The 15293-nt window shown below is 36.3% G+C and overlaps 1 protein-coding gene across 5 annotated transcripts in view; it reads right to left on the reverse strand.

Moving 5' to 3' along the window:
* Positions 1 to 15293, reverse strand: part of LOC148948546 (aryl hydrocarbon receptor nuclear translocator homolog) — a 207094-nt gene that overhangs the window by 141479 nt on the left and 50322 nt on the right. For 3 of the 5 annotated variants that reach the window (XM_089094453.1, XM_089094452.1, XM_089094451.1), the window contains exon 1: positions 7913 to 8244. The exons of the other annotated variants lie outside the window; for them this stretch is intronic. In XM_089094453.1, coding sequence (XP_088950579.1) covers positions 7913 to 8178 — 266 coding nt within the window. In that variant the 5' untranslated portion in view covers positions 8179 to 8244. Of the gene's footprint in view, positions 1 to 7912; positions 8245 to 15293 lie in introns of those variants that run through there. 5 annotated transcript variants of the gene reach the window in all.

Below are 15293 nucleotides of genomic sequence, written 5' to 3' on the forward strand. Positions count from 1 at the left end.
AATTTCCGTTTGAATGAGCCCTCTCCCGATGTTCTAGGAGCACTGGGTCGATACGATCACCCCTGGGGGAAAAAATAAAACAAAATAAACACGCATCCGATATCTTTCTTCTAGCAAAAATAGAAAAGTCCACACTTTTACAGATCGGAGCTTGAAACCCCTACAGTAGGGTATTCTGATACACTTAATCTGATGGTGTAATTTTCATTGAGATTCTTTGATTTTTTAAGAGGTGTTGTTAGTTTTCAAGATTTGTTTTAGTCTGTCACCAAGCTCATAGTTTAAGGATCGTTTAAGAAAATAATAGCCTGAACAGTTCGATTGTTTATTCAATGAACATGGACCCTTCAATATATTGCTCAATTTACGGAGGATAAAGTGTGTGGGATGTGGGTCGGATCCTCCATAATACCATGAATTTTTATGATAACTTCAGTTTTCGCTTGTTTTGAGGAGCCAGAATATAATTTTTACTTCACTGAAAAAATTATTTTAAATGTTTTCACTTTTATAACTTTAAGAAATAAAAAAATTTATTATGATTTTAAGAAATATATATCAGCATATGTGTATTAAAGTGAAAGAGCACATCTTTTTCACTAAATTTAATTGAATTTTTTTCGGTGCAGTATAATCTGTATTTCTACTTTTATAAATCCCGGGGCAGAGAACCCTATTCCGATTCATTTCTGCTCGTTTTGAGTCTCATTTATTTTAATTTTTGCGTTCGTTGTGCTTCATTCGTACGTTGTTGATGATTTTTGGTAGTTACATCCTTGGTAGATTTTTTAATTCTATTTTTTTTTTTTTTTGGTTTAATGGAGTTCTTTACTTTTTTTGAAAAAACTTATTTTGTGCAAAAAGTTTTTTAATTAATTTTACTTAAAAGATAGAAATCAAATAAAAAAGAAGAAACACGCCATTCTACTCCCCAATTAATGATCTCTCCAAATACAATAATCACTGCCATTATAATTAGATCTCAACCCATCTCCAATATGGCCAGCCATGGCCCTAAGCAACAAACAGAGGTTTGCTGATTTTTAGGATTTGTATTATTTATTGAACTTGGTTTAGAACAGAGGATAAACTAGACTAGGTTAGTTTATAGTAAAGGATAGAAATCAGATTAAAAAATATTCCATTTGATTCTCCATTCACTACTCTTTCAAAATACAACAATCACTGCCATTGTAATTACGCCCCCCCCCACAAACACACATATAAGGTAAGATATGATCCTAGACTATGCAAAAAAGACTGCAGACTTAAAAAACAATGCAACATTTTATTTGATGATTTGAATAAGAAATACGAAAAAATTTAGGACTTCGCGAGGGACCTATGGAGTAAGGACATCTACCTGCAGTTGTCATATCTTTCAAAATTACGATAGGTTATACCTTTGTGTATATTTGGGTCTTTCAGGAGGAGGGGGGCAAGGACCTCCTTCCTCTGCTACCATCAAAGCGTTAAAAAAGTTTGTGTGAATTCAGTATGCTAATAGATACACACTAGGATGAGTAAAAAATAACAAAAGATTTCAAAAAGATAAAACTGGAGCATATGCTGTCTAAATATGCTTCGGCCGAGAACAAACACTCACTGGCCATTAGTTTTATGGAAACTAGACTAATTTTTCATACACTTTAAATGCTTGTAAAAATTTTGGTGGGATATTATTTTTAGCTTTAAAAGAAAGCCCTCCCTACACTATAATGAGCACAAACAGATTAGTTTTTATTGCCTCTTGAACCCAGGCGACTTGATTTTCCTATTGTACAAAGTATACTTGCAGTAGCTGCGATCAGGGTTGATACCGTTAGTAGGATTTTACTAGATCTAGTAAAAAAAAAAATCTAGTAAATTTAGAGGATCTAGTAAATTTACCGAAATCTAGTACAAAGTCAGGATTTGTAGTAAACAAAACTTTTGTTATTTTCCATGAATCCAGGGAAAAAATTAGGGTCCATTCATTACAAAATCTGATTTCGATTAAGTTAGATATTAAGGCTACTACTGCTCTCATTTTTGCGATTTCGCGCCAACCATAGCGCTTAAAAATCTCTACTTTTCTCTCGGCTTCTTCACGATACTCGCTTTGCATGGCAAACTTTAAAATCAGGACTGATAAGCCGACTTAATTTGTTTTCAGAAAAATTTCCCAGACTCTTATAACAGCTGCTACGTTTGTTAGTTAAGCCTTGTCCCTTTTTAAAGACGCTGCTGGAAACGAACTTTTTCCGTACTAGCCCAAGTTCTTTCTGACTCTCTGCAGCTTACCCCATTCAAGTGCTGGAGCAGAGAGACAGTTCTTGATTTTGTAGGTCGTCAAAACTAAAAACCGGAATAGGCTAAATGTCTCGAGTGTTTCGTCCCTGATGAAAACGAAGCAACTTGTTCTTAGGCCGTCAAGTGGAGTACATGACTGGGTGATCCCCAGCGATTTGACTCAGGCTATCAAGAAATGGAAACAAATACATCCCTTCAGTCAGAATTTGACATTAATGGATACTTGAAATTCGGATGAGGCCGAGGACGATTAAAGCCTTTTAAGTGCGATTTTTTTTTATTGTGACTACATATTTTTCTTCTTATTTTTCAATTTGTATGATTTTCCTGACTTGAACACTATTGACACAATTTTATTTTTTTATAACTAATTGTTGTATGTTATATAAGTTTTCTTTTTCTTGGCAGTCCTAGTCCAATTTGAAGTGAACTTTTGAACTTACATATTTTTACAACTAAACCGGTAGCCGATTACGTCATAAAGTGGCATAGATTGTATTAGTTCTTGATTCCCTTAAATACGACCGAGAGAATCCAGAAAAAAATCAGTTCAAAAAAAATCCTAGATTAATTGCTTAAAAACTTGCCAGAAATCTTTGTAAGCAGCTTATCCCTTATTTAAAGACCAGCCCCATTAGTGTTTTAAAGTGAAAAATTTCCTCTTAAAAATGCAAAATTGAAGGGTTTAGATTTCCAACCTAAAAACGAAAACTCAAGGACAAATTTCAAAAGCCGTCACTTTCAAATACACCTTAGATTCTAAGCACTCCATCGCCTGAATTGCTTCGTGAATATGAGTTGTAGCTGTCTTTCTTCGTTGATTGTTTTTTAATTTTTCAATATATCTGAATTTTATAACCTAAAGATCATTGATAAATTGAAAGCCGGGCTTCGCCAGCAGGATTTCTAGAATCTAAGATTCCAGACTATCGTTTGACGTCTTGGATACACCGCATCTGGAATATGAAGCCTATCCAATAGTTCATCCAAACAATAAAAAAAAAAAAAAAAAATTTTTGAACTTATAGGTTTCCGTAATTTTTAATCATAGTATGAAAACGAAAGAAAAGAGAAAAAGAAAGGAAAAAAGGTTGTGGAAATCCTATTGATTATCCTCCTATAGCAAAAATCGATGCTTGATGGTGCGCGTGCGGCGCTAGCCACACGCGCTAAAAAAATTTTTAGCATTTAGTAAAAACAGATGCGATTTAGTAAATTTTTTCTCTCACATTTAGTAAATTTTCCCAGGCCAGGATGGCAACCCTGGCCGTGATGATTGAGACCGTTACGGCTAGCTGCACTCTTTTGGATTATTTGTTCTTGATTCAAATCAAGCTTTTAAATCAATGTTTTAAGGCAAGAAATCTCCCTGTGAATCAGCGACTTCTTGTCTACTTCTTGCAAACTCAACTTTCCAAACAAAAAGTCTCCTTGCAAAAAAAAAGATAACCAAAACAACATATTAGTGTTTTTACTAAACACATCAATTGTTAGTAAGATCTCCACGGCCACTGAAAGGCCCTCGAATCCTCCTTAGTGGGTAATATCCCCTGTGAAAACATACACTCTAAGTAAGTTCATTGTCATTCTTTTCGTCAATGTAACTTTCTCCGAAAAAAGGTAAAACTTATAAAAACGTATCTCACAGCTATTTTAACGACGGCATTCAGATTACCACTAATTAGAAATTAAGCAGCCTATTTTCAGACTCAATAAATGGAACAGACAATCCCTCCAGCAAACGAGCAACAAAAAAGTCAAACTTCTCAATAACGTTTTATGAAAAGACAGCCGACAACATATCAAAATTTGACGGCGAATATGAAGTACTATCACAAAAAGTGAATTAATCGCTCAACAGCGAACCCTGAAAACAATGGCTAATTTCGCCTTTGACAGTAATAAGTTGAGAGCCGTAAGATATTGCTTGTCCAAACTTTTAATAGTTTTTCAAAATGAAATAAGAAAAGAATCAAAGAAATTACCATCAGAAAAGCGAGCACACACGTATCGATATCATTACAGTAGCGGTGGCTTCTAGCATTCCAGATACACTCTCCATAGAGCCTTACAAGGTTGTATATGAGTCTGAATACACACAGGTCCAAGGCATGGGGGGAGGGTCAAAACACAAAAAAAAAGTTGTGTAAGAAAAAATATTTGAAGCCCGAAGTTTTCCGATCTTTAAGGGAAGAAAATACCAAAGCTTCAATAGTGTAGAGATGAGTATAAGACAATGCACATGAAAAAATTTCGTGTTAAAATCAAACAGCAAAGACCAGATCAGCCTCGGCAAAATGGCCTGACAATGGTCTCTCCTTGACTATGCAAAAGCGGTGAAAAAAAGTGGGAGCTGTCATTATCCTACCGAATATATCACTACAGGGCTTAGATTGACTCGGGAAGAACGTCAAGACTCGTGAAGTGCTTGGAATCTTGACACGGGCAGTAAATGGGAATAAAAAGACATTATTCCGTCATTGTCTGTGTGTTAAACGAAAGCCCAGAGAGTAATTTGAATCAGGTCAAAGGGACCAAGTTCGCTAATGATTCGAAAGAACATTAGATACGTTAAACACACTGAAGTACCTGCTGCAATACCTCTGCTTTTACATGAGTTACAGCTTAGTCCATTAAATGCACTGAAACGGTTTAGTCAGTTTCGCTATGTTGAGGCATCGGTAAAGAAAATAATTAAAACCTCATGATGGCTACAAAACGGTAGAATAGCATTCATCAGTAGATTTCTTTCAACTTCAAATTCGAAGAATAAGAGTAAATAAAGATCCGATACTAATCCTAAATTTGAAGTTTACCTGAATTTCCAAGTATCCCAAAATGCTAACTTTTTTTTTACAATTTGCAATCTATCCAGTGCTTTACTTTTTACTCCCTACCATGAAGTTACTAGTTTTTTTAATTCTTTCTTATGACCTCTTCCCACTTCATCCGACGACAGTCCTACTTTTCGTCTGGTTCCAGATAGAATGGAGAGAAAATTACCGTAAATAAGAAGTGAGCTAACCATCTTAATCTTCTTTTCATCACGATGGCTGGAAAGTTAGAACCAAAAAATTCACAGAACTTATTTTTTGATACATGGCCGTTCCAACTAGTACCCAAAGTTATCTGAAGACAATGCGGACTTCAGCAGCAAAAAGAAAAACATTCTGTGCCTTGACAAACCTAGCTATATCAGACAGTTTGTGGTAAAGAACCGATAGTTAAGAGCGATTCAACTCAATACGGAAGGCGTCATAACATCGAACCATCAGGAGCACGAACGTTTGAGCAGTACAAAATCCGTCATAACATCGACAAAAAGTCCGTCAGAACCTCGAACCGTCATAACATCGAAAATTTTAAAACTTTAGTTTTTTGGGGCTTAGGGGGGAAAAGGTACCTAGGTTAGGTTAGGTTATGTATTTAATATATGCTATGTTTTACCCCCCCCCCCCTGATGTGCAAATATATAGCCTACCTTTGTTTCTAAACTATTATATACTTATTAATATTATATAAAATTATTATTCTTTTTAGATGTTATGACGTTCATTGAGTTTAATGTTACCCATCAAAAGCTACAAGCCGTGGAATAAAAGCTACGTGCTTGGTTTTCAAAAAAGGGGGAAACTCTCAAAAAGTCAAGCAATCTTAATAAGAATTAGACCATCAAATTCAGTATATTAGAGAACCCCACTGCAGAGGTTTCAAGCTTCCATAAAGAAAAATCTTTAATTTTGCGGTTTTTTTTTCGTCAGAATAAAAATCAAGAGTGCGTGTTTATTTATTTTACATTTGTTGCTTCCTTTTTGTTTTCTCCAAGTATGATTGTATAAAACCAATGAACCTGGAAGATCGGGAGAGGGCACATTTGATCGGAAATGAAAAGTTCTAGTGCCCTTTTGAAGCAATCAAAAAGATTGAAGGCCCTGCCCATGCCCCATTTTCCCAGTGACATCCGACCAAAATTCTGAGATAGCCATTTCATTCAGCATACTTGAAAGGTCCAATAACTATGCCTTTTGGGATGAGATGACTCCCCGTCGTTTCTAAGGAAAGTGCTGTAAGTTACGCAGCTTGCCCTTTGTTCACACATAGTATTTGTTATTGGGAAATATACGGAAATTTTAGGAGGTTATTCTCTGCAGGGAGAACTTTCCATGGGGAAAAAAGTTTCCGAACGGAATTTTACACGGGGAGGGGATACTTCCTGGAATTGTTGGAAAAACGGTCATAAATTAAAAAAAAAATAAATGAAAGTAAGGAGCAACATAAAAGCTTAAAATGAACATAAATTATTCCGTATATGAGAGAGGGCTGCCCTTTCTTCAACACTCGCTCTTTAGGCTAAAGTTTGACTTTTTGTCACAATTTTTAAGAAAGACTACTCAAACACAAGGGCTGTTATATATGAACCAGAAGTATTTTTAACGAAGTTTAAGACTTTAGCAGTGTCTGAAGGCTAAAAAAAAAAAAAAAATAGACCTAAATCTTCCAACTTCATTTAAGAGAATCTTACAGGTCTATGTAATAGGACCCATTCAGTTTGATAGACAAATTCGTCCCCCTTGCTTCCCTTGGTACTTATTAAGAATCCAGAAGTCACGCGAGAAAGACTGCATCGAGAAAGACCAAGACGCTACATGAAAAACAGGCTTTCTCTGTCTGTGAGGTATTGCTCACTCCGTGAAAAAGATTTAAACTTTAGTTTTTTGGGCTTGACGGGGCAAGGAAAGGTACCTAGGCTAGGTTATGTATTTAATATATGCTATGCTTTACCCCCACTACCCCGAATGCGCAAATATATAGCCCAAATTTGTTTTTGAACTATTATATTTTCATCCTTTTTTTTGTTTTATTTCATTAGCATTAACGAAACTTCACTTATCGTGTGACTACTGGTTTCTTAATAAGTACCCTTCCCTTTCCCAGGAGGAATAGATCTAGACTAGAAGTAAAGCTTTTTCTGAGGGCGGGGGCTGTCTCCTTATTGGGGATCTTGAGTGTAAATTGAAATATTAACTTCATACATTGATATCCACAGAGGGGAACGGATAGGAGGTATCCCCCAGAATGAAGATTTGTCAAATCCCCTTTTGTCAGAAATTTACCCGTATCTTCAAGATCCGCCTATAGAGATGGAATTTACCTCAAAACTTCCCTTAATGTGATGGCAAACATCTGAGCTAAGAATTGGGCGAGGTGGAGTGTGCAGCTGTGTTGGTCTCGGAAGACTCGATGTCGCAACGAATTGTTAATGTTACTAGTAGTTACATATTGTTGCTGTGGGGTGATGCCCCATGTTAAATATGTTAAGTTAATATGTAATGAATATAGAAAGCAGCTATTTTTTAAAAGTCCAGCGGACAATTCCCGATCCCCATTGGCGAAACTGTCCCAAGGTTGAGTGCATCCCCAGTTGAGAATCCCGAACTGGGCCATTGGGTTCTTTGTGTTAAATAAATACGAAAGTTTTACACTTGCGGTACTCTTCTTTAGAATAGTTAGAATAAATTATGTATACGTCAATCAATTCTAAATTACATTTCCGTGGAAATAGATTTCTAGTAAATTAATATTAGAACTAAGGATTTACAATAAAAATAAAACTAATTACCGAGATCTTTTTGTATGCCCAGGTGAAACAGTTAATCCTGAATGATGAATTCCCAAAGGCGGACCTATCACACCTTCAATTCCTGATGATCGCATAGCCCCAGACACAGGGCTAGCAATTCCGAGCGGAATCATTTGTGAATGTTGAGGCACAGAGTTTAAATCCAAATAAGTGGGATTTGTCACTCCAAGCATATCCATCTGTACACCCGCATATTGGGGCAGGCCACTTGTATTTGTACCGGATGTAGAAGCATATGAGAACATGATATGACTAGAGGCAACACAACACTACTAACAAAATGAAAGACAGCAAGTCATAAACTTCTCATGTGAGCGCTTCGACAACTAGCGCAAGACTGATTTTGAAATTTGTGTAATAGTTACAGCCGCAATGGGTCTGCTCTCCTGAACTTATTGGCCTCGGAGGTGAAGTCAACAGACACGCTTGTAAAGGAAAAATACACTACATGAGGTATATAAATACCTGGCAATGCATTTGCAGCTAATAACAAGCTGTTTCTACATTTAAACAAGAACAAGGCGAAACTTGTTCTAATAAATCTTTGATAATGGACAGCTATAAATTGAAATAGCCAGCAGAAATTTTAAACCTCATACTAACTGGGGGGATAAGGACACACAAGTCGTACTACCCATGCTGAAATGTGATTTTCCTCATTGTTCAAAATTGGAGGACAATAAGCTTCCAAGGGTTTCTAGCATGAAAAACCTATTGATTGTCAAATAATTTAATCTGTGACGTTTCTGCCCTGTTCGGGCTAATATCGACCTTTTATAACATAAAATGGCAGAAAAGGTCACTTTGCTAAGACGTGGTCTAATTCATGAATAAAAAAAAACAGATATTTTCCTTTCCGGTCAAACAAAAAATGAGTCTTTTAGCGATGTTCTACAACCAATGGTGCGATACGATCACACCTGGAGAAAAAAAAAGATTAAAAGACACTTCAGTGGTAGCAATGCAAAAATGTGACTTTCCTTGTTGTTCAAGCTGGTGGATTATAGCAACCAGTAGGGTGACTCTTTTTGAGGGGCTTCAGCAAGGGCGTATCCATCATTTTGGTTCAGGCAGTTATTTTTTTGGGAGGGGGAGGGGCTTTACGATAAAAGTTACAAAAATATATCAAAATTCACTTATATGCATTTTTGTTACGTTTTACGAGTTGGACAAAAAATTCGGGCGGGGGAGGGGGTCAAGCCCCGTAACCCTCTTATATTTGGCCTTGGGCTTCAGTTTCTTTTTCACTTTTTACAAAACACAATCAAAAGATATGAAGAAATCTCTAAACCACCCCATCCTATATTAATCTTAACCTGTCTGAGGAAGGGACCAAGGCCTCCCCCCGGCTTAAGTCCCTGGTCTTATTATCTGCTATTCGTGTGATGTGTTTTATATTTCTTAATTTTTTCTTGAGAACTAAAATATTGGATTGCAGTTTAAATTTTATCGAAATTTGAATGTGTTATTCAAATTTTCTTTCGCTAAGAGTAATCTTTTAAGCTCTCCTTACAAAAAATTTGAGTGTCTCAAGTTTTCCAAAAAAAAACCAACATTAAATAATGAACTAGGAAAACTATTTATGTCTTAAATCTAAAATAACAGTCACTCACCCCCCCCCCCCCCGTCGTGCAACTTCTTATTTCCGTATGATTTGACTATTTTGGTACATGTCTCAAGCTTTGCCCCCTCCCTCCTCCCCCGCTTCAAAAATATATAGTGTTCATGTTTACTAAAGATAAACATTTTTCGGAGAATTTCAAAGAAAACAAAACTGGTCGATATTTGCGAATTGAGGAATTCCTGATGCAACCTTTTGTACGAGCTTATTTCCCAAGATTTCTATTAGAAAAAATCAGATTAAGGAAAAAAAAAATTTTCAACTGAAAGTAAGGAGCAACATCAAAACTTAAAACAAACAAAAAATATATGATATATTTTTGTTCAAAAATTAAAATATTTGAACAAAAAAAATATGTCCGTATATGAGGGGGCGTTGTCCCATCCTCAACCTCCGCTCTTTATGTAAAAGTATTAAAGTCCTTTAAACATGCTTCTTATCCAAATTCAACGGGCCTTGTGTTTGAGCAGCCTTTCGTAAACAACTATGGGGGGAAAAAAAATCAAACTTTAGTGTAACGAGCGAGAGTAGAGAAAGCGGAAGCCCCCCTCATATGATGAAATAAATCCTGTTTGTTTTACGTTTTGACGTTGCTCCTAACCTTCAGCTGAAAAAATTGTTTCTTTTAAGTAATTTCCAACCGGTTTTGAAATTATGCCATGAAAACCCCTTCCACCCCTCTCTCGTGTTAAGTTTCCCCTGGAAAATTCCACCAGCAACTTTCCTGACTACGAAAAGTTCTGCTGTGGAAAATCCCCTCCCCCTCTTCAGAAAAAAAACTGAAAAATTCCGTATATTTCCCAATAACAAATACTATATGAGAATAATCGGTTGCGTAACTTGCAGCCCTTTCCCCAGGAACAATGAGGGGTCATGTCATCCGCAAGGGCATAGTTGTTGGACCTTTCAACTATAATGTATCAAATGTCTATCTCAAAATATTGATCTGCTGCCTTTGGGGAAAAAGGGGGCGTGGGAGGGGTCTAGTTACCTTCAAATTGGTCACTTGAAAAGAAAACTAAAACTTTTAATTTCTGACCAAACGAGCCCTCTCCCGATCTTCTAGGATAAACGGTTCGCTCAAGGGCGGATCCTGGATTTTTTCGGGGGGGGGGGGGTTTACTAATTTTTGACTCAGTTTTCGATTAGTTTTACTGATTTTTACCTAGGTTTTACTAATTTTCGACTTATTTTCGACTCGGTCAAAAATTTCGGGGGGGGGGGAGTTTAAACCGGGTAACCCCCCCTGGATACGGCCTTGGTTCGCTACAATCACCCTGGAAAAAAACCAATAAACACACATCCGTGATATTTCTTCTCGCAAAAAAAGGAAAATTAGGAGCTTGGAACTTCTACGGTAGGGTTATCTAATATTCTGAATCTGATGGAGTAACTTTCATTAAGATTGGTTGACTACGGTTAACTTTGGGGGGTATTAAAGTTACAACTTTATATATTTGGAATCAGCATAAAAATAAAATTATTTTGATGTATCTATTGATATAAAAATTCTGTTTTTAGAGTTTCGGTTACTACTGAGCCAAGATATTCCTTACATAGAGTTCGTTACCACGAACTGTTTGACAAATTTGGTTCCTTGCATAATCAGAGCATCCTAAATGAAAAACCCATGCTCAAGATGCTATACAAATATATAGTTCCAATAAAATAAAAATAAAAAATAAAAAAAGACAACTATGTAACTGCTGAGGTTTTCCATTTGAAGTCTAAATTGTTCAAGATCAAATGCCAGATACAATTAGCTGTCTTTATCTATTAATTAATGTCATAAACGAAGGAAATGAGAATGATATGCTTCATCATCATCACTGAAAAGAAATAGAGACAATAAGAAAAAGACATCTTATGCACTACCCAATATCATTAATTTACTTAATGTTAAAAAAATGAACACAAAGAGATACCGCAATTGATATGATTTGAAAAAATGCCGGCTCACAAAAATCTCCAAATATCATCCTTAAAGGATTTGCTGAACTTTAGATATGGGTTTTCACGACCCATATATTACTTATAGCCTTTGAGCAAATATCCCATGGCTATATAATAAAAAAAAACATCTCTAATATTCCCTGGGTTTATAATAGCATGGATATTCTCTGGTGTCAAATTAATTTTTAAGAGTTCACTTGACCAGTTAAGTGAGTGATTAGTTCTTGCTAGCCCCCCTCCATTTTGAGAATTGATCATATTCCTGCAACACCTGACTAATCACTTGCTATATACCTTTTTTTAACTTGCGACGACGTCTGATGGACGACAGGCATAAAAAGCCACGGCATATACGCTTTTGTAAAGACAGAAGAAAAATTGTCCCCCAGCACAATAGTCTATGTCGCCTTGCCCTCTTTCCTCCGACAAAACTGACCCTGGCAGTTTCAACTCGAACCCCCAGTCATGAAACAAAACAGAGTAGACTTACCTAAATTACAACTTCGGGAATAACCATTTACAAAGAGAGAAGAAGGCACTTCTCTTAACCGAATTCTCTGTCGATCTGCACGCGTAAATCTTTTACCCAAAAATGAATATACTATAAAATGTAGGAATCATGTCTATGATCTGGAGATAGAGAGTCAAATGCTCTGCCATGTGATGAATAATCATTTACAAAGAGAGAAGAAGGCACTTTTCTTTAACCGAATTCTGTCCATCTGCACGCGTAAATCTTTTACCCAAAAATGAATATACTATAAAATATAGGAATCAATTCTATGACCTGGAGATAGAGAGTCAAATGCTCTGCCGTGTGATGAATAATCATTTACAAAGAGAGAAGAAGGCACTTCTCTTTAACCGAATTCTCTGTCGATCTACACACGTAAATCTTATACCCAAAAATGAATATACTATAAAATGTAGCAATCAAGTCTATGACCTGGAGATAGAGTCAAATGCTCTGCCGTGTGAGGCAGCCGTGCTTGATATTCGGTTTTACACCTTCGCTGCAACAACATGCACAATATCACAGGTTCCCACAAAACATGTTTTTTTTAACGTTACCGACTCAATCAATTATAGAAGTGTTTATCCTCTACAGAAATTTAAGAAATAACTTAAAAAACTTAACTTTCTCTGCTGAGTCTATCTGGCTCAATTTATCTAGTGTTACGTGTACAATTTTTTGCCAGACATACGTATTTACTTGGCAATATCCGTAACTCTAGAGAAAAACCGCTTATTTTTATTAAATAGTAAGTTTAAAAAAAAGTTATTTTGATGAAAGTAAAGAGCGAAGTTGAAAACTAAAATGAGCCAAAGCTATTACTTTGTAGCATTTACAACATAATCTAATGAAACTAGCAAAAATAAATTGACTCGTGATTTTCCCCTTTATTTGTAAAATAATTCAAAACTAGCGCATTACTGAGAACTAGGCCCCAAAGCCGCGCCGAAAAGTCGGCGGCGCGCCGCCAAAAAAAACGGCGCCGCGCCGCCGAGCTTGCATCAGCGCGCTGACGCCCCCGTTGATTCTATCGGCGGCGCGCCGCCGAGCTTGCATCAGCGCGCTGACGCCGCCGCTGATTCTATCGGCGGCGGCGTTACTAATACGCCGCCGTTTTTTTTGTTTTTTTCTCTCTTTTTTGGTTATCGATATCGACCTCCGGGCTTCAGCCGTCATCCCGGCTAATCTGTTTCTTAAAAATAAATACTGTCATCTTGGGCTCGCCCTGTATATCGGTTCGTAGGAAGGAGAAGAAGAAATTTTTCTTGAAACAAAAATTCTACCTTCCACTTTAAAATTATGTTCATTTTTCTTTCTGATTTTTCGGATGAAAAGAGGTAGGTAAAAGAGCATTAGGCAATTCAGGGTGTTGTCATAGGCAGCGCAATCGCGCTGTCTAAGTAAAGAACAATGTTGGCACAATGTATTATTTATTTTTTGTTTGTTTTTTTTTTCCATACCAGGGCAATTCGTATCGAAGGAACTGTCGTAGAAACTTCAAAAAGGGGTCATTCGATTGGAAATTGGAATAACTAGTGCCTTTTTTAATAGTCGAAAGTGATTGAAAGACACCTAACACCCCTTCCACGCCCACTGTTTCCCCAAACACATACAATCAAAATTTTAAGATAGCCATTTTGTTCAGAGTAACTGATTTCCAGAGAGAAAATATGTTTTTTGAGGATCTACTCCCCCACAACCCTAAGGGCACGGGTTTTGTAGTTATGCCCAAGATTTATATATGACCGATGTTGGCACAAAGTATTATTTATTATTTTTTCTTTTAGACCAGGCCATTTAGTATCAAAGAAATTGTTATAAAAACTTTGAAAAGGGTTCATTCGATGGAAAATTGGAGTGGCTTGTGCCCTTTTTAATAGTCGAAAGTGATTGGAAGGCAACTAACACCCCTTCCAAATCCGTCATTTCCCGAAACACATCCAATCAAAATTGTGAGATAGCCATTTTGTTTAACGTAGTTGAAAATTCTGGAAATTAGGTCTTAGAGGATGACAACCACCCTCACAGCCCTTAGGGTAAGGGTTGTAATATATGCCCTGGTGGCATATACGGTGTTTATAGAAACCGTTGCCGTAGAAACTCAAAAAGGGATCATTCGATTGGAAATCGAAAAGCCTAGTGCCCTTTTTAATAATCGCAAGTGATTGGAAGGCTTGACATTTTTATAGTAGAGATCGATGTGGGTATAATGTATAATTTTTTTGTTGTTGTTGTTGTTTAGACTAGGGCACTTCGCATCGAAGGAGTTGTCATAGAAACTTCGAAAAGAGCTCATTTGATTGAAAACAGAAAGGGATGATATCATTTTTAATAGTCGAAAGTGATTGGACGGCAACAAATCCCCCTCCCACGCCCACTCTCCAGTTTGCCTTTATGTTTAAAAACTAAATGTTGCTTTAAGATTAAATAAAAATGCACTGTGTTTAGGCTAATTCCCAATAAGGCATCTCAGCAGTATCCCAAGAACCACTTAAGGTATTATGTTCAAACTTTCAGGGCTTCTTCTGCTCTTAAAAATTGACCAAACCAAAATAGCTTAAGTGTATCGAAGCTATCAAAGAAAGTAAAAAAATTTTTTTGCGAATGTTATCAAATTTTCCATTTCAGGTCAACTAGAGGAGATATGAAACTAAATTAAACACTACTATTTGTATTCAGATTTTTATAAGCGTCTATGTTATTAAATTTTACTGAAAATTGTTTTCCATCATACAAATAGCAGGCCAAACTATAAATCCTTAAAAAAACGAAAAGATTTAAAGTGTGATTTTCTTTTTCCCTGAAAAGACTATGTCAATATAAAACGAACAGAAATTAATTAAAAAAACTGTTTCCAAAAAATAAGTTTCTTCAAAGAAAAGTAAAGAATCTCATTAAAAAAAAAATTATAAAAACTAAAGTCCAATAATAAACCAAGCGCGAAAGTAACGCGCAACCTCATTAACGAGGGGAAGGAAGTCGGATCGACCAGGCATTTCACTACATAACCGGGCCAAGCTCGACATGAGTAGGAACGAATGTACGTTGGACTTGAAATCCATTATCAGGTCATAATTTGCACTTCACTGAAAAAAATACAAATGAATATGCATTGTCAGTTTAATATACATATACTGATATTTAGTAATCAAAATGTTAATATTATTTGACTTATTAAAGTTATGAAAGTATAAACATTTATATTTTTGCCAGTAAAATGAAAATTATGTTCTGGCCTTGTGAAGGCATATGGGTTTTAAGCCCAACTCATG

Source organism: Artemia sp. Qi Xiang Cuo, chromosome 9 (assembly GCF_049724085.1).
Source record: "Artemia sp. Qi Xiang Cuo chromosome 9, ASM4972408v1, whole genome shotgun sequence".
In the NCBI taxonomy this organism is placed as follows: domain Eukaryota; kingdom Metazoa; phylum Arthropoda; class Branchiopoda; order Anostraca; family Artemiidae; genus Artemia; species Artemia sp. Qi Xiang Cuo.